Source organism: Cetorhinus maximus, chromosome 18 (assembly GCF_964194155.1).
Source record: "Cetorhinus maximus chromosome 18, sCetMax3.hap1.1, whole genome shotgun sequence".
NCBI lineage: Eukaryota > Metazoa > Chordata > Chondrichthyes > Lamniformes > Cetorhinidae > Cetorhinus > Cetorhinus maximus.
The window spans coordinates 98,157,791-98,185,399 of record NC_135896.1 but is presented as its reverse complement, the minus strand read 5'-3'; the positions used below and the strand labels follow the sequence as shown (position 1 = coordinate 98,185,399).

Genomic DNA, 27,609 nt, shown 5'->3' with positions numbered 1-27,609 from the left:
TGGGATTTCAGCTCTGAACTGTCTTCTCTCTTTGCAGAGCAGGTTTGTCCCCTTTCATTACAGGTGCCAGAAGCCCCTCATTGGTCAGACCAGCCAACCACTCAGGTGGTTACCACAACATCTCGAGTAGATGACAGTCAAGAGAGGAACCAGCAATGAGAAGAGCCTCAACCTCTGGCTCCAACACCAGTTGGAGAGAAAAACCCCGAGGCCACAGAGCAGGTGCTGCAATCCCCAGCCAGCAAGACCGTGCCACAAACGATGCTGGAACTGAGTAGCAGCCATCCATTGATGACAACACACCACACAGAAAAATGTGAGGGCGAGCTTACTGCCAAGTCACATCCTCACAACCGGAGGAGCCATCTTCCATCCCAGCATGCATCACGGCGAGCTGCACAAAAAGGAGGAAGAGAAAATAAGACTATAGAGACGAGCCCAGAGTTCATCCACCCCGGAAAGACAGGGATAAACCAACCGTCATCTATCAATACAATTGGGGAATCAACAAATAACGATTCAAGGCCAAAGAATGGAAAAAGAGGATGAAAAGACACAGATGTCCGAACACGCTCCAATTTAACCAATTGTTTACCTGCAGTGACAGAGCCTACCGCTCCTCCAACAGTAATGAGAACACAATATGGAAGGGTTATAAGACCTCCAGACCACCAGAACCTATAAATTCAGAGGCTTGAGGGGGCAGATGGGGTAAAAGTAATGATGGAATACATGGGGTAAACTGGGATAACTTGTAAATATGTTGGATAATGACTTAGGGAGAGGTATAGTATAAGGGTCTGGCATGTTGATGTGGGACTGAGTACAGTACCGGCCACACAGTGGTGTAAGAGAACACATGACTCACATCTAGGGGTCAGTGTGTGTAAAAGCAAGCATGGAGACACCTCCTAGCTCGGACCTTTACTGTACCTATGTATATAGTTTCTAGTAGTTAATAAATACTTACTGTTGGACGACCTAAGACTATGAATATCTTAATAAGACCTACCGAACTATGCCCAACACCTTTCAACAAAAGCTGTGATTAAACCTATCTCCTCTACAGTCTCAGGCAGTGCATTCCAGATCCTAACCATTCACTGTTTTTCTTCATGTTGCCTTTGATTCTTTTGCCATCCACCTTAAATCAGAGTCCTCTGGTTCTTGACCCTTCCACCAATGGGAACAGTTTCTCCCCATCTGCTCTGTCAAATCTGCTCTCATCCTTCTCTTCTCCAAGGATAACAGATCCAGCTTCTCCAATCTATCTACATAACTGAAGTCTCTCACCCCTGGAACCATTCTTGTGAATCTTTTCTGCACCTCCTCTAATGCCTTCACATCCTTTGTAAAGGGTTCACTGTGACTTCCTTTTTTACTCTATGCCTCTATTGTTAAAGCCCAGAATCATATATGCCTTATTAACTGTCTCTCAGCCTGCCTTTGCCACCTTCAATGATTTGGGCACATTCACACCCAGGTCCCTCTGCTCTTGTGTTCCCTTTAAAATCATATCCTTTATTTTATATTGTCTCACCATTTTTCTTCCTACCAAATGTATCACTTCACACTTTTCTGCATTAAATTTAATCTGCCACAAGTTGCCCATTCCAAAAACCTGTTTACTTCCTCTTGAAGTCTATCACTTCACACTTCACAATAATTCCAAGTTTTGCGACAGCACAAATTTTGAAACTGTGCCCTGCACACCCAAGTCTAGGTCATTAATGTAGATCAAGAAAAGTAATGGTCTTAATAACGCCCCCTGGGAATCCCACTATATACTGTCCCCCAGTCAGAAAAACAACTGTTCACCATTACTCTCTGTTTCCTGTCACTCAGCCAATTTCATATCCATGCTGCAACTGTGCCTTTTATACCGTGGGCTTTAACTCTGCTGACAAGCCTGTTATGTGGCAGTTTATCAATTGCCTGGAGGACCATGTACACCACATCAGCTGCATTACCCTCATCAACCCTCTCTGCTACCCCAGCAAAAAACTCAAATCAAGTTAGTTGAACATGATTTATCTTTAACAATCATATTAGCTTTCCTTAATTAATCTACATCAGTCCAAGTGACTGTTAATTTTATCCCAGATTATTGTTTCTAAAAGCATTCCTGCCACTGAGGTTAAACTTTGCAGCCTTTAGTTGCTGGGTTTATCCTTACAGCCTTCAGGAACAAGTGTGTAACATTTGCAATTCTCCAGTTCTCTGACACCATCCCTGTATCTAAGGAGGATTGAAAGATTATGGCCAGTCCCTTTGCAATTTCTACTCTCACTTCCCTCAGTACCCTCAGATGCATCTCATTCAGTCCAGGTACAGCCAGCCAGCCTTTCTAATACCTTCATTAATTTTCAGCTCATTCAGTGTCTCAACTACCTCCTTTTTCACTATAAAGTTGGCAGCACCTTCTTCCTTGGTAAAGACAGAAGGAAAGCATTCATTTAGTACCTCAGCCATGCCCTCTAGCTCCATACATAAGTAGCCTTTTTGGTCCATAATCGGCCCCGCTCTTCCTTTTACCACCCTTTTATTATTTATTTACCGAGAGAAGCCCATTGTTGTGTTACAGCTTTGCCTGCCAATCTTTGAGTCCAATTTTCCTGGGCTAGTTCCATTCTCACCCGACTGAAATTGACCTGCCCCGAATTAATTATTTTTACTCTTGATTTCCCATGTCCTTTTCCTTAGCCAAACTCAACCTTTTGATACAATGATCACTGTCCCCTAAGTATCCCCTATTGACATCTGACCTGATTCACCCACCTCATTTCCCAGGACCAGATCCAGTAATGAATCTCCATGCCATTGCCCGACTCCAGCCCTGCATTAGTTCATCCGTTACCAAAACCCTCATTGGTGCCTGTTTTACCTCTAGACTTCTACTGTTCCTATGCTCTCCCGCCAACCTCCCATCTTCCAACTCTTTATAAACTTCAGATCACCCAAAACTCTGCTACCTGTATCTTAATTTACACTGAGTAACATTCAACCCACAGCCCCTGTGCTCACTGATCTTCACTGTTATGCAACCCAGTGAGGCCTCACTTTTAATTTTCTCATCCTTGTTTTCAAATCCCTCCATGTCCTTGACCCGCTGTATCTCTGTAATCTTCTCTAGCCATACAAGCATTTGAGATCTCCGTACCCCAGCAATTCTGGCCTTTTGCGAATCTTCTGATTTTAATCATTCCATCATTAGTGGCTGCACCTTTAGTTGCCAAGGCCTTAGCATCTGGAACTACTTGCTTAAACCTCTCTGCCTGTCTACCCTCCTCTCCTCCTTTAAGATCTGCCTTAAAATGTACCTCTTTGACCAAGCTTTTGGTCACCTGTCCTGATATCTCCTTATGTGATTTGTCAAATTTTATTTGACCTCTTCCTGAGAAGCTCCTTGGCACATTTTACTGTGTTAAAGGTGCTACATAAATGCAAGGTGTTGTTGTACACGCGATTAAGCAAAAGGTGACTTAGATATAGCATGTTTTTGCAGAATGCCAAATGAACCTTTAAACAACTGCAACTTAACTGGCTGAAACATTTTATGCCCAATTGCCAAGGCGGAATGTCCACCCAGACAGCAGAAATCCCAGCATTCATTTCTCTGGCTAAAGTGGTTTTGGAAAATGACTTTATGTTGTCAATAGTGAAAGCAGTCGCACGTTGTAATAATAGTGGTGGTGCTTCCTCGTTAATGTATGTACGTGTGGTCTCTTTCACATGGCTTAACACTATGCTAACCACGTCCACATCTTATGCAAGAGTTTTGCATCATTCCCAATGGACACTGGAACACCACTATAAAGTGCCAAAGACCTTGACCCTATGGCAGTGTTTGCTCACAGAACTAACCATATCATGCATGATATTAAATACTGCAGGGCAACCAGCAATGGGCAATGATGCTGGTCTTGCCAGCAAAACCCACATTCCAGGAATGAATTAAAAAGCGCCAAAATCTCCTCCCATGGTTGGGACCACATCATACTCGTCTTCAGCAGGTTCATGGAACGGCAAAATCTGATCTCTGCTCTACTCATTCTTGGTGCAAGAACCTGACCCCTGGGATAGTGGATATTGTTCTGCTCCTGCGACTGTATCATGACTCATCTCCCTTGATAAGTGTAATGTCTGTGCGACCCTTTGTTAAAAGTGGCAATCTTCAAGTTTCCCTTTAGAATGCTGTGATGTACTAATACCATCTCATAGAATCCCCTCAGGCACCAGGTTGACAGAATTACAGCCATGGGCTACTATCCATCATGCAGTTGCTTGCAGTAATCATTTTCATAATGCAAGTTGCTTTAAAAGATCACCACAGATTCATGGGCGTACCATGAGGAGTGCCGTTTTATCTAATGGAAATACAAGAGAATGACACCATATCTACTTTGTGAGGGCATTATGTGTACAGTGCAATAATCAGACTCTGTCAATGGTCCAAATGTTCCCAACGATTTCTGCTGCATTTACCAGCACAGTAACAAGTGACTGTGCTTCAGAGTAATCCATTATGGGTACAGCACTTTGGGACAACCCAGGAGATGTGAAAAGGTGTTATATAAATGCAAGTTCTTTCTTCGTATGCCCACGTTATATGTTGAGCCAGAAATGAAGATGGCTAGCACATTTTGATCAGGTCCCAACTTGTTTGTGATTCGTGCTGGTAAAGTCATTCCTGTTTTGTGCAAATCTACAACTAAGAAGTGTTTTTGTCTGTCCTACACGTGGTATGTAATGTGAATCTACTATATTTCAACAACTTACAAACAGATTTGTAATAATGGTACTTGACTTTTAATAGTAAATCTATATTTAGTGATCACAGTATGAAAACAGTTAAAAGTTACCCCAAACATGAGATATTTCCAACTAAATATTTAAAGCATTTAAACTTCATCAGGAAGTTGGAAAAGTCAGCACAACACATTGTGCAGTAGGATAGCTATCCTGCCCTTACATTATGACATGTTTTCATAATCTATCCTCACAATTTATGTTACAGATATAAACATTAAATAAAATTGAATCAAGGAAATTATATTTATTCAACACCTCAACGACTTATCAACATTCCTACATCAAGAATATTATGAAGCTTCTGCATAATACAAATTTTGTTTGAAAAAGTGATGTTAGCTGGTTAGCATGTGGATATGATATTGGTGATTGATTAAAGGTCACTTTATCATTTCACAGATGTAAATTCAATATTCCATTTGAAATTGAGAAAAAGAGTCCTAGGCAGTAGGAGCAATCTGAATGAACAAATAATACTAATGTTGAGTAGGACTGATATGAGAGTACACATAACACTAAATGTTAGTGGTAAGATCAGTGAGTATACACGTACTAACGTCAAAACACAGTTTGATTATGTCACATTTTGAACATATTGCAAAATCATATTGCACTAAGAAAAATCCCTGTCTACCTGATGGCTCAGTGGTGATCTAATTGCATCTTGTGATACTAAGGTATTTAATCAGCAAGATAGCCAGGGGTTCCACTTCTAACTGTTATCCAGTGATCTCCGCTGGAAAGTACATACAAAGATACCGGCTGAGGACAGGATTAGGTTTGGCAATGTTACTCTTCATGTTAGTTAAGCCCATTCATGAATAATGGTCACTTGGATGAGGTACCAGAGTGAACTCAACACCCATATAGATCATGGGGCAATGGCTTCAACTTTCAATGCAATTCTGTCAGAGATCAGAAAATGGGTTGAACCTGAATCCATTGGGGTTTACGCTTCCTTTATAGAAAAAAAGCCAATCGCACTGGCGGTGCTGAGGACAGGGGGATGGGGAGTGTAGGGTGAGACATGCACTTCTTCTGCCTGCCCTGGTTAAGTCCTGCCAGCACTTCAGGGGGCATGTCTGGGTGTGTTCTCTGGCTACCTTGGGAATCCTATCCCATATGCCTCTCATTGTCCCAACCTACACCTGCTGAGAGCTAGTGCTGTTTTTTTTTCTGAATTTATTGGAGGCCCCCACAGAACAGAATTTAATGCCAGTGCAAGGGGGCTCTAATGCAGTTCCCAAAAAACTTAATTTTCGGGCCACGGGGTACTGCACCACACAGCAGGTGCCTCTGTTACACCACAACAGGCAAGGGTGCCTCTTGTTATTTTTCAAACAACTACAATCCCTGGGATTTGGGGCGTGATCAAGTGACAGCTGTGGCAAGTGGGAGGAAGTTCTGCCCGTTGTATTTCTAGTGGTGAGGTGCCACCACTGAATTTGTTGGTCGGACAAGTTTAACTTGTAAAATGTCAGAATTTTCACAGTTTTGATGTAAAGACAGTATTTGTAAGCAACAGCTATAGTGATGTATATGAACAGAAATTTGGGAATAAACATGTTTAATTTTATAAATTGGGCAATTTATCAACTGAGGCTCACTTACAGGGAAGCGATATTCTTTCATCTTCATATTCAAGTATATCAATTTATTCATAAAATAATTTTCAACCTCCCAGAAGTAATATTCATAAATTAAATTAATCAACTAAATACACCTTGCTTTATGAAAGTTCATTCATTTCTTTAAAAAGTGTTATTTCATTGATCTTTTAATTAATTGTGTTAATTACTTTTTTTGTCTTTTGAAATTTGCCATTACTTAGATTTTTAATGTAGTTGCATTTTAATTTGTAGATGATTACAGTTCTAATGTATTAATCAGACTTATATTTAATAAACATTTTGTGCTCCAAAAATTACTTGGATTAATGTCATGAAAATAACATCATGTACAACTCTACTTCAATACAGTTAATTAAATTGTTGCCGCAGTTTTTTGTGTTAATTATTTATAGGTTTTCAAGATAAACAATTTATTCCAAAACTGCAAATACAGCATTTAAAGCAAATTGTGATTTGATCCAGCAAACCTTACCCGTAGTTTGATAAGAATCGTTGCAGAATAGTGTGTCTTGGCTTATTAGTATTTAAAGATAACCATTTGTGTGGGAAAGCATATATTTTTAAAACCTTACCGTAGATACGGAAGGATGGGACATAGTAATTACAGTTAAGGAATACAACAAATTAAATGATGCCTTGATTGGGAAAGTGTGGGAGTCCTTTGAGAAGTGAACAAAAGTAAAATAATTTAAACCATAACACCTGAACACGTTTGTTTGCTCCAGAGGCAAATTTGACATGACAACATTGATATCTTGGCTTAATAACACAAGTAGCACAAATGAGCGGATAAAGTTCTGATGTAGTTTGGTAATAATTAGCGAGAAGAGGAAAATTAGTTCCTCCAAGGTTTGGCCTTAAAGTAATGGTGTTAACATAATTTAATACTTTCACTTTTCCTTTAACTTTTTCCATTTCAATCATGATAAATTTCCTTATTAATTCCACAAAAGAAAACATGGCTCAGTTATCATCAACAGTAGGCCAGCTGCTAGCTGTCTATCAACCACCTGAAGTGGACATGCAGACCAGGAGCGAGAATGTCACTCCTTTGATCTGGCAAAGAGCAGCTGCTGATTTATGTACCAGGACTTTGTTCTTCTGTTCTATTTTACTTTCTTTCCTAAGGCAGAACCACAAAATCTGGTGCAAAACTGCTCTGTTCACTGCAACATCAACAAGCTCTGACAACTGCAACAGGCTTTCGTTGGCTCGGAGACAGCTCTCAGGCATCTCGTCTAATGCTCACCTTTCGAGATTCAGTTGTTATTGTTCAATTTAACTTCTGTACATTGAATGGACTGTGGCCAACATGCCTGGGGCATAAACACACCTGTATGAAAGGAGCCTTATTGTGGCAACCATCTTGTCCAAGCTGCATACACACTACCCATTTCCAAACCAAGAAAGAATGCTCCATCCTCCCCAATGGCAAATTTTGCCTGAAGTATACTTCATTTTTCTGTTGACCTCTAAAGCCTTATTCGCAGTCAAGAACATTTTTCCTTTTTTATTTATTAAGGCTATAAGACCTAAAGAATGCGGATTAAAGAGGTTACTTTATATTTGTCTGTCTGTCAGTCAGAAAAAAAACATCTCTCAGGATCTATAGAACAAATAGAATGAAGATCCCTTTCTAGGGGAAGCTCCATTAACCCAAGTCCAAAAACGTTGACACTTGATATCTTGACATGTATATTGCTGAAGTAAAATCACCTCTTCACCATTACCATATGTCACCATGCACATCTCTCACTTTAGCTTGTAGTTCACGGAGTACAGCACAGATAGATGTTTCCATGAAAGAATTTTGGATGACTCAATGGATATCTTTCCTTTACAGATAAACTTGATGTGGTTAAGATACTTTGCTATTAATCATCCATGATAATAAACGCCAAATATAATCAATACCCTACTTTCATTCAGTCGTGTTAAATTACTTGATTGGATTAGAGATTATATTAATGGATTTAAATACAATAAATCCTGAACTCAAAATTTTTGGGATGGGTCTCAAGTTTTAAATTTAATTCAATATAATGTTGAGATATGCAGGATTTAACGTTGTGCATAATAGCAGTACAGGAGATGGTTTCTTTTTTAATACAGTATTTCATATTTTGCAAAATTAAATAATATATTTGCTAATCTTTTATACTCAGCTGCTTGCCCTACCTTACAAATCTTTGAAACCACCAGTTCAGGTCAATAAACTGAAGTGCCTGACCTCCAAGTACTCCTGCAAGTGTCATTTAAAATAAGAGCTCTGAATCAGGAGCAGAGTGGAAAATATCTCAATTATGGGACTGATTGGCTCCACAGAGAGTTGTTGCTCTGTCATTACAGTGGGCAGCAAGCAGCCTGCTCTGTGCATCAGCAGAGTTTAAAATTATTATTTGCTGAGCAACGGCAGCAGGCAATTCTATACAAGTCAAGGGTAAAGTGATAATTGTTTGATCAATAACACCCAACATCATTCCCATGCCCAACAGTCCCTACTCAAACTTCATTCTGAACAGCCATTTCAATTTGCCTGAGCCTCTGTAAGTGTCATCTACATAAGGACGTGTCTGCATGGCTAACAAGCTACGATCTTCAACAATCAAACCAAAAGGTGCAGCTGTAGAAGCAAAATTGGGGTGCGTCAAAATTAATGCTCACACTCGTGCTATAAAATGTATTTTAGGAGCCGAACACAGAATTCAATACAAACATTCGACATGAAAGTGGGATCAGAGCTATATTTGTACCTGCTGGTAGAGCACTGGTTTGAAACAACAGGCCAGTCAGACTGCTCACAAATCCCAAGGCAAAAGCCACAAAGCCTAACTGTCAAGAAAGTGCGAATGAAAGAAGATACTGGTTGTAGAGCTGGTGTGTCAGCTTCATCCCTAAGGCCACTGAATCAAGTTTTCAGAGTCTTACAACCTCGGTGGTGTACAGTACTTTCTCTATTTTGCACTCCTGTTATATCTCAAATGTGTGAAACCTACTCCTCTCCAAGCCCTAACTTGTTTCAATTCATCTAAATGAAAAGAATTAGCAGCAGCTACACTTTAAAAAGAACACTGCAGAAAGCATTTTTTATAAAATATGTTCTAATGATGAGTCACTTCTCACAAACAGGAAGCACCCATACTCCTGGAGCTGGTGTTGGTATATATCACACATAGTTTGCCCAAAATGACTTCCTCTCACCTCTCACTCTCCAATCTCTGTTACTAAAACCTAGGTTTTGCAATTGACAGAAAAAGCTTCCTTGTTGCTAGTCTGAAGTGACCTGCCCAACCATCCTGGTTTTAGAGCAGAAGAATAAACATGATGTAATGAGCCATCGCTGACTCACTAACATCTTCATGACTGATGGGTACCATTCAAATTGGCCTCTTCTCCACTTGCTAAAGTCACATACAGTGGGTTTACACAACACCACCAGATATCAAGATAATAATGTGCGCACATGCATCTCGGTGTCATCAAATTATGTCAATACATCAGCTTTTTTTAAAAAGGAAAAATCCATGGATAATTTGTGCAAGTTTAGATGGGGTTAAAGTGATAATATCTGAAATATCCTAAAGGGGGCGATATTTTAGATATCAACCCCCCCCTTTGTCAGTCTCACCATGAATCTTTCTACAAGCTTCATCAGCACTGTAGCTGGACTATCAATCAAATGACTTATCTTTCAGCATTTATAGAGAAAGTGAAGAAGTTGACTTACTTTGATAAACTCTCATATCCAAGCAAAAGATAAAAGATAATAAAGTACCGAAGTTCTAAATTTCTCCATATCTCGTGAAGTTGGGCTCTGGGTATAGTGACAGTACTGGCTAGTACTTTTTTAAACAAATTCTCAACTGTAGCTAAACATCAGGAGAGCAACTAAATCAGATTATAATTTGAATGGTTTCCACATTTTTCCTTGCACTGGACAAACAGTTTTTAATTTTGAATATTAAGCTGTTTCTTTCCCCTTTGTAGACTATTGGTACAATATTAGCAGAGACCAAAGTTTCACACACAAGGGATCAGAAACTGATGTCTAGACCTAACCACTTAAGACAGGTGACTATTAGTCCTAGTCCCCATGGTGGCAGCCTGTTAACTAACAATCCAGTGATTCATCATTAATTTTTGCACATCTTCTCCTAAACACTGGCTCAACCAACAATACAGGCCAGCTTACTTTTTGTGAGAATAGGTGAAACAAAAACCTTAATGCAGTAACTTTGTAACCGTAAGCAAAAAAAAAATAAATAAAAGCCCCCTTAACCAAAACTGAGCTGATCTTGTCAATGGACACATTTTTCTTACCTGACTGATAGAAACCTATAGGCAGCACTCAACCTCTGGAAGAGTTTAATTAACACATTTACAAACCACAGCCTCTATCAGAGTGTCTGATCAGGTTTGATAACATCAGACCTTTTGTGGAATCCTCTTTAATTCAATTTATCTTCACCTTTTACCAAACACGGTGTTCCAGCTTAAATGCCTGTATGCTACAAGCTGACTATCATTAGCTTTACCAATTACTTTGAAATATGCTCTCACTTGTGAAACGGCAGGTACTCTGGTAAACAAATGCAAGCAAATTCCTTAAAGACTCTGTACTCCCTTTCCTTTCTAACACCAACAGGGTGGATTATTTTCCTTCTAAAATACACCATTTTATGCAATTGCTATACAGTATTATCTTAAGAGTAGTGAAAATATATAATGGCAGGAATCTAAAAGTGAATTGATCTGTCTGGCAATTCTATCCAATTGTACCCCGGCAGGAAGATATGCTTGAAAAGTTGCCAACTAGAACAGGTCAGCCAGTTGTTTCTGGCCTGCCAGGCATAAAAAAGTCTCGCTGAACTCCCAGGATCCTGAAAATGAGCACTGGCTCACGAGAGATTTTAATCACATGGGCACATTAACCCAGAAAATCATATTCTTTCAACGCCCTACACTCATGATACCAGCAATAAGGTTTTATCTCAATTCTGGTGTGATTCGGAATAGGAGCATTAAGAACAGGAGTAGGACTATTTACTGCCTCCAGCCTGCTCCACTATTCAATTAGATCACGGCCGACCTGTCCCTCAATTCTCTTTACCCAGTGCAGTTCCATATCCTTTGATACCTTAACTTCAATCTCTACTTTCAAAGCACCAACTGAGCTAGAATCCACAGTCTTTGGAGGGTTGGGTGAGTTGCGGGGGTGGAGGGGAAGAATTCCAGATTTCTATTACTCTTTATGTAATCAATCACTTCATCACTGCTAAATGTCCTTATTCTAATTTTATATCCTTGTGTTCTTGATACCCACAGAGCGAATAGTTTCTCCACATCTAGTCGCCCAAATCCTTTTAACATTTCAATCAGATCAGCCCTCAATCTTCTATATTCAAGGAAATACAAGCCAAGCATATGTAACCTATCCCCATTTTGAGGATGTCTAAGCATATTTTAAAAATAAGAGTTTCCCTGAAGATAATTCACAACCATTCAATATAAATTTGACTTTTAAAGTTAAAGTCCTTCTTTACACAAGTCTGAGGATCAGAGTTGAATATATTCAGTACAATATTTCACTTAGCATACTCTGCAGAAAGTACCATCTTAGACTGCAGTTATACTGCCTAAGCAATGTGAGCTTGCCCTCTAGAGGTCAGTGCACGTTACTGAGTAGGTGTATTTTGGTGACACACCAGTTGCAATTTATGTTGATGCAAATCTGCCTCTTTGTGCTGAAGCAAACTTCATAGTTTGAACCACAAATCTCAGAGGATGGGAAAGTGTTGCAGTAGAGACATCTATACTCTATATCCTACAAAGAAAAGATAGCAGCTAGTGAGAGTAAGGCTATTTGTTTATTCAGTAAGGCATTTTCCAAACTCATGTGCTATATTCCACAAAGACTTCTGGTAATGCAAGTGTCATTAAGCAAAACAATATGTTAGTTTACAAAATGTAACAGATAACATAGGCAAGTTGAACAGATGCTCTTTCCCCTCACTTAACAGCAGTGTAAAAGCACAACTTGCTCTGCTGTTCTCTGTATCTGCTTTAGCAAGTTTTATTTTGACATTATTCCTACAGCTGTTAGCTCAAAAATATCAGACTGACTGCCTTTCCCCCCCCCCTAAATTGTTCCTTTTTATAGCCTTCGATGGCCTTTTCATCTGAGTGATGCAGTCCTTGGTCACAAATCTCACTGCTATTCCACTATGTGACATCTTCACTCGTTTGCTGCTGCTCATTAACAAACAATACTGCTGTGAAATTGGTTTAATGACAAAGTAATAAAATTGCTATTCAACTCACAGATTGCCTGAGGCTCTTTGAGCTCCTACAAGGCTTACACTGTGTGCCAAGATGCATTAAGCGGCTTATTTGTGTACACTGCATCCTTCACTCTGTTTTAGTCTATTTTTCTCTGTCTATATTCAATACTGTTTCCTTGCTGCCACCCACCTTAAAATTAAAGTTGATTTATGCATACAACCTGTTCCATATTGACTCAGTGTGCTATATCACACAACTGCTGCTACTAGATATTAATAAGAAAAAAACTTGGTACCTCAAACAAGGGAAAAAATTCTAGCTTTAATATACAATTCCCTGTTCAGATATAATAATATTGCAACATTAGCCCATAATTTTGACCTGCCTCTAAGCAACTGAATAATTTTTCTAGGTTCACTAATTTTTTAATATCATGATATCTTGCTCACAAGTATTAAAGGGCCCATGTACTGAGATATCCTAGGTTTGCAAGGCATCAGTTTTTGTGTACAGAACACTGATATTGTCACATCGACAATGCTTCTACTGTTCTACGGGAAATAGCGTGGTTACATCGAATAAATCTACAATAACTAGAAGCCGTGTGGCTTCCAGTAAGGAAATTCTGGCAATTTTCTTTTGAAGAGTGACTTCAGACCAAAGCAGTAAGACTGTTGCCCCAACGATAGTGTCGCACAATCCTTATGGTTGGGGGGAGACGGGAGAACCTGATATAAGCTGCCCCTGGCATCGTATGCACCTCTTTCCACAAGGCAATACTGCCCCTTTAAATATCAGTTTGCCTTTTTCGCTTGGGCTATTTGAACATTTTATTAATACAAGATGCACACATACCTACAAAGCTGCTTTGCTGCCACCTGTTTTTCATAATGAGTGCCCATGTCTAAAAGTACTTGGTAACCATTTCTGGAGGCCACAGCTCCCCCCTGATTTACTGTTGTTGGACACCAGTGAAATAACAAAACAGCAATGTAACAGGTGGGTAATTCCTGCTAATTATAAGCAGTCAACATTTTTATTGCTGTGTGATGTAAAGATCACTGTGAGTACTTTGGGTCCTTTTTTTGTTCCACAGAGCAAGATTTTTTTTTTGCCTTTCTTATAGCAGTACCGTGCACTTGTAACAGCGTTCACCATGGACAGGGAGAATGTTGTCCAAGTGCCTTACAGCAGAGTGGGACACGACAGGCACTGAGCAAGAGGGGGACTGGTCTGGGCGGGTGGGGGAAGTGGAGTTGGCGGAGCGGGCTGGGACTAGCCACATGGCTGAAGAGTCTTTTAGCAGCCTTTTTAAAAGCAAAACTGGAGACGGCAAAGTGGAGTGACATGGGGAGGGGGTTCCAAACAGCATGGATATGGGCATTGAAAAAGTGGCTACTAATAATTGGGATGAGAGAATGGAGTTGCAGAACACATGGCTGGAGGGGGTAGCTGAGACTGGCGGGATCATTTCATGTTGTTTGCCAGAAAGGATCAGGATTTTGCTTTCAATTCTCTTGGGCGGAGCCAACCAATGGAGTTTGGTACAGATGAGCAATGGGAATGTGGAATTTTATGCAGGTTAAAGGCAGGAGTTGAGCCATTCTGAAAGAGTAGTCATTTTTGGGGAAGGGGATTTGTTGCCACCCTCACCTCTGAGTCAATAGATTGCAGGTTCAATCCCCACTCCAGAGATTTGCGCCCATATCCAGTTCTGAGGGAGTGCTGCACTGTCAGAGGTGCCATCATTTCAATGGGATGTTAAATCAAAGGCCCCTTCCTGCCCTTTCAGGTGAATATAAAAGATCCAAAGGCATTATAACATGGAATTCTCTCTGGTGTCCTGGCCAATATTCATCACTCAACTGACTCCACTAAATAAATTGATTAGCTGGTCATTGTCAAGTTGCTGTATGTGGGAGCTTGCTGTGCGCAGATTGTCTGCCATGTTTCCTATGTTGCAATAGTGCCAAAAAATACTTCATTGGCTGTAAATTGCTTTGGGACATCCCGAGGTTGTGAAAGATGCTAAATAAATGCAAGTCTTTATTGGGCATCTAGATGAGGGGGTCGGGGGGTGGGGGGGGGGAGCGTTAAAGAAATTGTGATTAAAGGTGTGAATTAGATAGGGTTTTTACAACAGCAGAGCTCCATGGAGGTGGAACGAGGGATATTTGTGGTTAAGGGAGCTCAGTTACGATTTGAACAGTGACCCAAGTTCCACAGCTCACCACCACCTTCTCAAGGGCAATTAGGGATGGGCAATAAATGTTAGCCGAGTTAGCGATGCCCACATCCCCCGGGTCTGGGGTGGGGTGGGGGGAAGGGGGGGAGCGCGGAATGAAAGCCCCCGAAGGCAGAGAGCTGCCTCAGGGAGCTGAAGAATTGAAGTACAAAAAAAATGGAGATGTTAAAAACCAGGAAAATATGGCCACACATCAGAAGCAGTCACCTCGACTTACACAGCATAAAAGTTCTGTCCAAACGTTTTTTATTTATTTTTATTTAATGACAGAAACCGCATCCCGTCCTCAGATGAGGTTTCCTGAAAAACGCAAAGGCCGGCTGGCCGATTCACCCGGCCTGCCAACCGTAAGGTCGGACGGGCAGTGAAAAATCTCATTTAAATGCGCCACTAATGGGCTCAATCAGCCCTCTTAATTGTTGGCGGGCGCGTGTCCGGGTTTAGTGCGTGCCCGCCGACCAAAATATTGTGCGAGTGCGCGATGATGTCGGCACGCTCGTCTGACATCATCAGGTGCTATTTTACACTCGAGCGCGCTGGGCGTGCACCCGCGGCCCAGTGAAAAATTCTGCCCTATGAATTCGGTTTTTCTGATACCACGCTAAACCGGAAAAAAAGTTTGTCTCACCTAAGTCCTAATGTCAGGCGGGTAGTTGAAGCAACAGCTACAGGTTTGAGTGCTCTTCATGTGCCTGACCCTATGTTTCTGGGTGATGGCACTGGGGGTTATAATACATTAGCAAATGCAGAAATAAACCATAAGAAAGGCAAAAGATTAACCAATTCCTTATTGGTTGTCAGGCCAGAAGACTGTGGGTTCATGCCCCATTCCAGCAATTTGAGCACACAATCCACTCAGTTAGGCTTTAAAAGATCCCATGGCCATTCAGAGATGACAAGGGGAGTTCTTCCGTTAAAACTGGCCAAGGTTTATCCCTCAATCAATGTCAGTCGAATAGATTATCCGGCCATTTATCTCATTGCCACTTTGCCCAAATTGACTTCCACAATTTCCTGCCATCATAAAGCGTCAGAAGTAATTAATTGACTGAAAAATCTATAGGGTGTCTTGAGGAAGTGAAATGCAAGCTCTTTATTGCTTATACCACTGAAGCACCCTGAAACATTTTTCCACGTTAAAGATGCTAAATAAATGCAAGCTGCTGCGACCCAGAAATGTATTAGGTTTAGCGGAACTCTCTTGCTTTTTTTTTCAGTGCGTTTTGCTGCTTCTGGATTGGAGGCACAATGGACACTTCCAGCATCTCTAGAGGGCAAAGGATATTGAGAATTTCTGTCTTTTCCCACTTGAATGATGCCTCTCGCTTGTTCACCCTGATTTATCATCAGAAAAGGCACAGGGCTGGAGTTTACGGTTTCCAGCAGGGTGAAGAAAGCAGAACAGAAAGTGAGTGGCCCGCTCACCCCCACCATCTCAGCTTGGCGAATCGAGTATGGGATGGCCAATTAGCGGCTGCCTAGTGGGAAGGTGGCCAATCAACTGCTGCCTAGTGGGAAGGTGGCCAATTAGCGGTTGCCTAGTGGGAAGGTGGCCAATCAGCGGCTGCCTAGTGGGAAGGTGGCCAATCAGCGGTTGCCTAGTGGGAAGGTGGCCAATTAGCGGCTGCCTAGTGGGAAGGTGGCCAATTAGCGGCTGCCTAGTGGGAAGGTGGCCAATCAGCTGCTGCCTAGTGGGAAGGTGGCCAATTAGCAGTTGCCTAGTGGAAAGGTGACCAATCAGCTGCTGCCTAGTGGGAAGGTGGCCAATCAGCGGCTGCCTAGTGGGAAGGTGGTCAATCAGCTGCTGCCTAGTGGGAAGGTGGCCAATTAGCAGTTGCCTAGTGGGAAGGTGGCCAATCAGCGGCTGCCTAGTGGGAAGGTGGCCAATCAGCGGTTGCCTAGTGGGAAGGTGGCCAATTAGAGGCTGCCTAGTGGGAAGGTGGCCAATTAGCGGCTGCCTAGTGGGAAGGTGGCCAATCAGCTGCTGCCTAGTGGGAAGGTGGCCAATTAGCAGTTGCCTAGTGGAAAGGTGACCAATCAGCTGCTGCCTAGTGGGAAGGTGGCCAATCAGCAGCTGCCTAGTGGGAAGGTGGCCAATTAGCGGTGCCTAGTGGGAAGGTGGCCAATTAGCGGCTGCTTAGTGGGAAGGTGGCCAATCAGCGGTGCCAAGGGGGGGGCTTTGTCCCCGATCGCGCATCAAGGGCGGATGTCTTGCGGAAGAGGGGTTAAGCCGTGAACCGAACGTGGGTCGCAGCCGCCAATTTAAAGACCCCTTGCCCTCTCAATCGCTCCTTATTCCGTGTGGCAGGCACAAAACATGAACTCAAAGATAAATGAAGTCAAAAAACATCCAAATGCTGCTACCTTCACCCCCAATTCTCTGCAGCTGTGCTCCAGTTAGAAGGCCTTTTCTCCCACCCTGGTGCCACCTCCTCAAATTTGCCGTAAAACACTCCAAACATTTTTTCCCCGTCCAACGCCCAGAAAGCGCAGTGGGCAGCGAAAAATTGCGTCCAATTAGCTCTTTAACGAGCTCAATAGCTTGTGAATCGGTTATTTCAAAATGGCGGACAGGCTTTTGATTTTCGCACCCGCTTGCCTTCTGTAATTTCGGATTGCTGACCCGACATCATCGCATCATATTTTATGGACGGGCCAGGGCCGGGGAAGGGGGTGGCGGGGGCTGGACCACCCGATTTGCAGCCATGAAACCCAGCCCATGGAGAAATCCAATGTCAACACCGTCCGTTTCCCCAATTTGAGTGAGCCCTTTGTGTGGACTAGGAAGCGAGGGAAGCTGGGTGCAAGTATTGTGTGAATGCCAGGACAAAATGGTAGCGATGTGGATGATTCAACATTCAGTTCAGACTGACCTGTTCAAAAATAACTTTGTATATGGCATAAGGTGGTACTTAACTTCTGATTCTTGTGCTGATGTATTTACACGCGTGTGCGTGTGTGTGTGTGAGAGTGAGAGAGTGTGTGTGAGAGTGCGTGAAAGATGTGAGTTTTATGGATGGAAAGCTAAAGTCTTGGTGAGGAAGCTTTAACATGGATGGCAAGTGGATCAAATTACAGAGTAGGTGATGGAGCTTGGGCTGTCAGTTGTCAGGATACAGCAAAGATTTTGGAACCAACAATTGTGGACAAGGGGTGCAGAGGAACGTGCTAAGTTACTAATCACCTGGCCTGGCTAAGATGAGGCGTGTCAGGTTCTGAATAATGGCACTTTAATTACATCAATTCAGGTGGAAATTATAAGAGTAATTGGCGGCTATTTTTGGACTTTTTTTTGTAATTTACTGTTAAGATTCCATTTTTCAAAGTAATGACTACTGCAATACTGGAAGCGGTGTTTGTAACTGTGCTACAGTTTTGTAGCAAAAGGATTGGGTTAACCCGAGGACTCAGCACAATGACCTAACAACAACGCAATCCCCTAATTAGCTGTCAATTAGCATTATTAAAATGAGGCCGATCATTTCATCTGCACAATGTTTCAATTTCACTGAGTGCCTTTGGGTCACTAAGTCACTAGTGTAGAGTTAAGACAGTTATTATAACCTTTTCTAGCGTGTCTCTCTCTCTCTCTCTCTCTCTCTATTTATATATATAGGCTTCCAACTTGGATAATTCTTTAGTTACTGTTAAGAAGTCAGTAAATGGAATCCATGTGCTGTTTGCACCTTCGCAAGTTGGAGATGTAGCAGATTGCAGTATAAACACACTGGGGTATAAGTCACTGAACTCTAGTGTTCCCCTTATGGCAAATTGATAGAATAATTTTATTATGCTCTGAACAATGACTACAGGGAATGTGCAAGATCTGCACAGCTCTACATATAATCCATTTGACTAAATGTAACACTTCCATTAGATGAGTGTATAATGAAAGCAGTACTAGATGCCAGCAAGGACTATAACATTTCAGTTTTCAGATCTTGTCAAAAGGGCACACAATAAATCATACATATAGCTTATTAAATGTCATAGGCAGGTGATCCAACAGGGAGCACAAGGAGGGTGCTTATATTGCAAGATGACTTCTCTGTCATGTGATATGTATTCTTCAGAGTGATAAGGTCAGAAATTCTTTCCATGGATTTTAATAAGCTACTTATTACCGTCTTTCAATGCTAATTATTTGATATATCCTTTTGGTAACAATCTATTAATATTGAAGTGGGAGCCATATTTTAATAATGATTGGGTAATAACAATCATTGTTCATTTTTATATAATTGATAATGTAATTCCAGTGAAAAAAATGGGAAGATTCTGTTTTCGGGAAAGAATAAAAAAATCTAGCAAAAAATGGTTATTAATTTTTACCCCCTATTGTAATATGTTGTGGGATAAAATGGGACTTTTTACATTTATGATGATATTAAGTGCTTTCTAATAACCAGTGTGATAACAGGCCTTTAATATATTAAATCTCAAAAGAAAACTGTTGATTAATTACCATATTAAATCTTAAAGTGGAGGTTTATTACAGACATCTAAGCTCCTTCACTGTCATCTTGTGTAGAGTTTGAAAAAGATCGAATATTAGATAATTAAAAGGCATATACTGCTGGCAGGTAAACTCGTCAGATAAACTATCATAATGCGCATAAGCAAGAACGACCAATCTCTTTGTACCACATGGAGCAATGCTGCACAGCCCAATTTAGAGCATTAGCAGTTCTGTTAACATTAACAAAGGCGAATTAAATTACCAGCTTTTCTTATTCAATTGCACGGCTTGCAGTTTAGACTATATACTAACTACTGCCTAACCCAGAAAGATAAACTGAATCTGTACAGGCATGCAAAATTTGGTATCTGTCATCATTCATCATAAATTAGGATAAGATAAATTTCACACCATGTACCATTATACACTGATTCTTGCCAAAAGCCTGACTGTAGCCACTGCAGTATTTTCCCATGAGTCACAATTGAATCTAAAGATGTTTTCACAACAATCAGATAAACTCAAAATGAAACAGTAATTTGACACTATAGAGCAAAACCTCAGTTTTCAGGTATCATGTGATTTAAGATCCCGTATAGCACTAAAATTCCCTGAAGTGAGCGCACCCCACAGAATTAAGTAAATCTTTCTTTCTAAGTTGAGAACTGAAACAGAAGATAAATAAGGCAAAACTGCATCTCGTTATACATAAAATGCAATCTTTTACCTCTCTCTTTATTTTTGCACAGAAGCCTTCACAACATTGTTAACTTCATTTTATGCAGCACAGTCTAAACATTGCTTGCTATCTTTTTTTGCCTCTAACAACTGAACATTAGGTAAACTCCGAGGGATCCTGAACCCAGTGTTTCAGCTGTATGAGAATGATGCGCCACTTGCTAATATCAAAACAGAGCATCCTTGTGGCTCCTCCAAGCCTTGATTGTGCTGTGGAAACAAAGGAATGATTCAGCACCTCCTTTCATGTGGCTGCTGGAAACTAGAAATGACTGCTTCAGTCCACTGTCACTGGCCATTAATTTGCTGATATCAAATAAGGAAGCTGTTCAACTTGATTACAGCACTTTGCAAAACACCCTTCAGCTTGGTAAACATGAATTTAATTCACATGTATTTTTCTAGTTATTTAATAGCCTTTCTCATTTTTGAAAGGTACTGTGTGATCCCTATACTTCTGGGGTGTCTATTCGGAATATGGTCAAGTACATGAAATAACTTGCCCAATGTCTACAGTGCAGACCTTGCATCACCTTTGACCTTCAGCTTGCCAACACATACAAACTGCTGTATGTCCAAGTTTTTTGTGCAGAAATGACAATGTCAGCTGATAAACAGGGAACCTTTAATGTTTGAGCAGCTGAGCTCTGAACATTGTCAGTTCTTTAGGATATAATAAATTATTAATTTGATACAAAATGCATCATATCTAACATAATGTAAACTGGCAAAAAATTAAAATTCTAAATGGAGCCAACAGCTTTAACAGCCCTTGAACTCAGTGCATTCACAAAACCATTTCAAACACAAACATAATGATTGGGTTTTACGAAAGGTGATTTTTTTTTTTAAATGTAAAACAATTCAGTAATTTTTTTTTGATCTTCAGTACAGCAGTTTATTTCTGCATAAGTCACCCTGACAGAAGCTAAGCAACTCAATTTTCTGCTCTGTAGCTAGGCACATTGCCTTCTACATAGCACTAGCATGAAAAGGCCGTAGCTAAGCTTTGGTTACTAGTGTAATTGAAATGCTATCCACACTATAGGGTGCATTAAAGTCAGATAACAGCAGTTCCTGTGGCCAATTTAAGTAGCTTGACTTCCCTAGGAAAAAAAAAAATTGCCTGACAGATAAGGCAGACAAACTGGCTAATTCTCCAGGCATGTCTCTCATTGTGATCCTAGAAAAATGAGAAAAAAATGAATCACAGAACCACAAAATCAATTGACCCTCAGGTTGCTCATCAGGCACGGAGTCCGATAAACCTAAAAGCTTCGTTAATGTCTGCCTGCCTGTGTCCCACAGATAGAGCACTTTGTAAATGAACCTGCTTTGATAAATATATTAAGGAAAGCTGCGAATAAAAGGAAAGTCTTCTCATTTGTAAATACAACCTCTGCTACATGGAATTATAATGATAAAATGGGGTTCCATGTAATTAAGTTTGTATAAGACCTGAAATCCGTGCAAATACCTTCCCTGAATTTTGAAAGAAAACTGTCAGTTCAATTAATCTGAACATCACCCGAGAATGTACTGAACAAAATTAAGCTGCAGATAAAGCTCGGGCCAGTATTTTGATAAGTAATTCCTGTATCATTTCTTTGGTACTGTGATCATTTTATTTAATCCAACCTCCACATTCCCCTTGCTACCAGCCCTCCCCCCACACCCACCCCAGCCCCTCCGTCATTCAAAGTTATGTGCTAAGCCATCTACAAAGGGACAACTAGTATGACTGTGGTGGCAGTAATCCATCATACTACACGTGTAAAATGGAAAAAAAAAATATTAAAAAAAAAATCAAAAAATAGAATATCAATATCCTATTCTAAATACCACTGCGTTTTGAACTGAGACAATGGACTCGTGCCCAGCACAGAGCTGAAGTTGCGCGTGTGTGCGCGGAGTAGTTTTTCATCTCAAAAAAGACGGGGTTAGTTACAAATCAAAGAGTGCCACTAGAGTAATAAAAGGCAGAGATAATTCACTCACCAGTTGTTCACTTGTAGGATTGTGAGCCCCGTGTCTTGAGCTAACTGTTTCTTCTGCTCCTCTGATGGGTACGGATGCTGCACGAAAACATAAATATCAGTCAAGAGATGTTGAGAGCCATGAAACAAGGGTTGACAGTGATTAAATTCAGTCTAACTATAGAAGACTGCTGGCTTCATTTTAAAAATATCCAGTGCATGGAAAAGAAGTAACGCACACCTAATATGGATTTTTTTTTGAAAAACAAAATAAGTTATTTTGATTGCTGGGTTTTGACACTTTTTTGGAATGGCCTCTAGCCCTTTGAAAGCCATGTAATTGCAGAAGGCTTTCCTCATCTTATCCTGTCCATTTTAGTAATGACCCCTTGCTACTACTAAACCGCTAATAGTTTTCAGCAGAGGCGAAAGAAATGAATAGGATGAATCTAAATTCACAGTTGGTAATTTACATTGTATAAGGCTGCCTTATCCAGTTGGACTACCCTTGGTCATCAATCGTCCGCTGTCAGGTGCTGCACTATACCACTGTGATAAATACGCTTCCTAACACCAGAACTCATCCAAACAATGTAATTGTCCTTTATTTTCTACTCAGTAATGAAGATAATTAATGGTTTAGACAAACAAAAAGGATGTTTCATCAGGAAGAGCAGTGGGTGAAATCAAAATGCTTAAATGATCATTTTAAATGGCTGAAATATATGTTGTAGAATAATTTCTCAATACATCTCAAGTGGCTCAGCACTGGAGCCCCAAACATATTATTTGCCATACATCACCAAGATATGTATTTACTTTTTTCTACATTGTCTGTCAATATTAGCTCCATCTGCATTGAAGCCAGTATTCCAGTACAGATGACAATAAGATGTCCATATAAAACCAAGACTAACTATTGTAGGAAAAGAAGCAACACACCTTCAGGTGATGAAGTTAGGCTATGCGTATGGCCATTTGAAATCTCTAACTCATTCATTTTCTGGTACAGCCATCCTGTAGCAATTGAGGTTCCCCAGTGGAATACACGCTAGAATATAGTAACAATGATGATGGATCACTTCATCACTGTGGAACCAGACTGTGGTGAATTAAGGACACAGGTCATAGGTTTGGCTGTCCTGAAACCACTCTGCACTGATGAAGCTCTCAGAGGTGTGAAATGGTAGCTACACAATATGTACATTTTAACTGGATATTAATTTTGATCTCCTCTGTTACAAACTTAATACTCTGCCTTAGCATCGTGGCCAATAATAACTGCCAGTGATCTAACACCCAATACATTTCACAGTACAGGCTTAATTATTTTAACTCTCAACTGGCATAGTCAATTTATGCTGCACTGTATGTAGATCTAAGTGTTACCACTTCCTGACAACAGCCAAAACAGGCAGGAATGCTGCATGACTCACTTGGCCTCACAGGCTTGTACTACTAAACATGGACAGTGAGTACAGGCATTCAAATTGCAGCAAATGGCTTCACTTGCTTGCCGCCTCAACAGTGCTTACAGGCTACAGAATAACAATTATGGAAACTCCAGTGAAAGGCCTTCATGATTGTGTCTAGAGAAATAAAACAGTTATCATTTCATGCACTTCAAAGGCCATGCTCAAAACCCAGTAGCTATGTAGTGCTATTGTGAACAGGGCTCCCCCATAGAATACAGTGCTGCCCCCTCAACAATAGTTGGCATCTCTCCTGTTCTTGCCTGGCTCCCAGCCAGACGCCTGTTTGCTACACCATTAATTTATGTTCACTGAATTGGTGCAAGGTTCTAGAGCAACGTTATCATCAAGCTGCCTTCCAAGTGGAGCCTGTAGCCTGCCATATTTTGAGATGATATGTCTGAGGCCTCATACCGAAATCTATCAATACTGATGTGTGAGGTTGAGGTGAAGTTTTGTCATTTCCTAGTGTGTTCATGCATGTATAATATGGGGAGGTTCAAGTGTCCGATTATCGTCCTAATATATAGCTTTAACGCAAGTGAAATTTTCACTGAATCTAGGTAACATTCTCTAAATTACTTGTACTACCCTGTCATAAATTTGTAGAAATTGCATAGTGCACTCAATCAGCCAGTCCTCTGAATAAACATCAACATCAATTTAATGGCTTGTGCACACATTGTAAACCAGAGAATTTCAACAGAGGCAAATCAGATAAATCAAACAAACCCTACCTCACATCGGAAAGGGGCTCTATCTGGGCTCTTGCACTAAGGTTTCCTTATTTGACAGAATAGTTGAAACTTTTTACTGTAAGGACTTGAAAAGTGTACGCAAAGCGCAAAATAAATGTCGGAATTTTTTGATTTTGGAGGTTTAGAGAATGCAGGAGCTTTTCAGTTAAATTTTAACAGATAGTACTCGAAATGTATTTTATTGTACATGACGACATGTTTTATTTTAGCAGTACATTCAGACATAAACATAGTTGGAGATTATATTACCATCTACATAAATGATTACAACCACATACCTTGTGTCCCAGTTATTCTGCATGCTTGATGTTCATGTACACCAATACCAAATGTGTGGTGGAACTCTGCCAATTTTGCAGAAACTGCCAATTCAGCATAAGTAGCAAATACACCAGGGCAACAGCAGTACAAGTGGAGGGTGTAACCGTAACTGTCCACTACAATCACGGTTAAAATGCTGCACCATTTTGTGCACTTTTTATGTGGCTCCCCAAAAACCCTGTGTTAAAACTGCCTCTCACCAATAAGGAAAAAAAAAAGTTGCTACGGTGAATAATTTCCACAGGAGCAAAGAGAAGTTTAAACCACCTACTGCTCCTCACTTTAAACAAAACCGATATAAAAAAAAAACTCAACAGAAAAGAACCAGCATCATAGATCCCAAGCACTGATGACTAGAGATGACATCTCCATCCTGCACCCTAAATTACTGGATCAGTGTAGTCAGAATTTATGAGAGTCAGACAGTGGACCTCACATAGCTCACATATTAGACCATTAGGCATCTAACTACCTCTGAACAATTTCAATGCATTATCTCTCCTTCTCCCTGGGGCACAAACTTCACTCTTCCATACTTTTAATATATTTTGTCTGCACAAAGCAGATCGCGTTATTACATGCCAGCAGAACACAGCAAACACTAGTCCCTGGCTGTGAATGCAGGAGATGTGATTTCAGCATGCCCGCTGCACAGGCAGTAAAACAGGATAAACACTGACACAGCAAACTTTATCTAGAGAAGGCCATTTTGCTCCTGTGTTATAGCTTGATTTGTTTTCATACTCACTGTAGATCAAACCTTTTCCTAGAAAGAGTGTTCAGTATTTTTGTTTACAAGTCATGCACACAAGGAATCCACTTATCTTAATTTCATAGAAAAGCCTGCAGTAACCACAAATAGAGGAGTGGTTTCCACATGAATTATCTCAAGTCAGCGGTTACAAGGCGTTTCATCAGAAACCTCTGCTTACAGCGCATCAAATAAAGAGCACGATCACACAACAGAACAATGGATTGTCAACATAAAGGATCAAAATCATTATGCATCATTATGACGGCATCTTGGGTGAAAAATGTCAGACTCTGCACAACAGAACCTCTCCCAGTGAAGCTGGGCTCAACTTTCTTTCAACTTATTGAAATAATACAACATGTTCCTTCTAAAAACATCTACTGGACACAAATATAATGTTCCAGCTAGTCAACTGCTTGACTAATTATGGAAACTATTTGAAGTAGTAGAACAGGATGACTGCAGGATTATATCCCAATATTTGGCTGCAACTTGCAAAGTTTGGATTTATTTTTTTAATCAGGTATTCACCTGGGGCATAGATGGAGCCTTCAACTTCACGGGAATCCTGCACTCCTGGTCTTTTCCTTTACAAGGTTAGTCCTCTAACATGAGGGCATACCAGGACTTTATAAATTGTCCATCCTTCTGAGTAAAGAATTACCTCACAAAATCACAGGATTTTAACGGCAGAGAAGGAGGCCATTTGGCCCATCATGTCTGCACCGGCTCTCCAAGTGAGCATTATGATCTAGTGCCATTGCCCTGCCTTTTCCCCGTACCCCTGCACATTGTTTCTATCCAAAAACTCATTTAATGCCCTCTTGAATGTCCCAATTGAACCTGCCTCCACCACACTTCCAGGCAGTGCATTCCAGACCCAAACCACTCGTTGTGTGAAAAAGAGCAAGTGATTAAATCATTGGTGGGGTCGTGGGGGTTGCAGCGGGGTTGGAGGGGTGGGGGGGGGTGTTGGTGTGCGAAACCCAAGACTATCAACAGGATTTTAAACCTCTGATGTACTTTGGATCCTTTTTCTACATTAAAGGTGCTATATTAATGCAAATTGTTGATGGTTATGGCAACAACAATGTAACACGTGGAGCATAAACGCTGAATGTAATACTTGGGCTGAATGTTCAGTTTTTATTTGATGTGATTTAGAGTCTAACTGGAATCTCTAGTTCATGAAATAAGCGTGTTAGTATGTGTACCGTTGGGCTGAACGATGGTAACAAAACCCACTTTGGTACTATTTACATGAATATTTCCAAGCCAATCAACAAGGAACAATTTGCTCAGTATTTAAACTTAATTTGTAGCATGTGGCCTCGTTTAAATAAAGGATGGGGATCAGTGTTCAACCCAATTTGAGCTAGAACAAAATATTAAATTTAGCCAAATACGGACCATGCCAAATTTTGAAATATTTCGGTCCCTTTGAAATAAGTGAAATCCAGCATGCATTCGCAAATAAGCAAATTATTTCTTGACAGTATGATTTGCAATCCATCTGTCTAGAACCCTGGAATGTACAGTCTGAAAATCCTGCAATTTCAGAAGTGGCAATGAGGTAAAAATGATGTTTACCCAATTGCTGGGAATAGTGCTGACTCAATAAAATGTGTTTATTAGTTGGTTGAGGAGTAGGTGGATCAGATAGGGACCAGAAGGAGAGAGGTGTGGGTGAGTGCAAAAGGTGATAAAGAGGAGAACTGGGGTAAGAGATAGAAAGAGAAAGAGGGGGAGAGAGACCAGCTTTGTAGAGATATTGTGAGACAAGCCTGGATGCAATATTAAATCCTCTGCAGACAGAACTGTTGGTGAGTGTGGGAAATATAATGGAGAGGCCAGAATTTGAAAGCTTTGTAGTCACTGGTGAGTGTGAGCAGGAGCAAGGGCAGTATTATGCCCATTTTAAGCTTCAGGAATACAAGAGGAAAATTATTACAGCAACTGTTTTAATTACTTGTCAGAGTATACTAGTTGGATACTATGAGCTGTGGCACCTCTCTCTGTCAATGAACCCAAAGCTTTTTGACGTTAGAGTAGTAGTAGTCAAAAAGCAGCATCAAAACAATGATCAGTAACAATTCCAGTCACTATACATTTGCAAAATTTAGTCCCAAATTCCTATCATCACAATAGGAACCTGGGATTC

General features: G+C 40.6%; 1 protein-coding gene across 9 annotated transcripts in view; it reads right to left on the bottom strand.

Moving 5' to 3' along the window:
• The window catches only part of meis2a (Meis homeobox 2a), a 117,304-nt gene that overhangs the window by 17,651 nt on the left and 72,044 nt on the right, over positions 1–27,609 (bottom strand). For all 9 annotated transcript variants that reach the window (XM_078563261.1, XM_078563257.1, XM_078563256.1 and 6 more), the window contains one exon: positions 22,166–22,242. In XM_078563261.1, the coding sequence (XP_078419387.1) occupies positions 22,166–22,242 (77 nt within the window). The remainder of the gene's footprint in view (positions 1–22,165; positions 22,243–27,609) is intronic.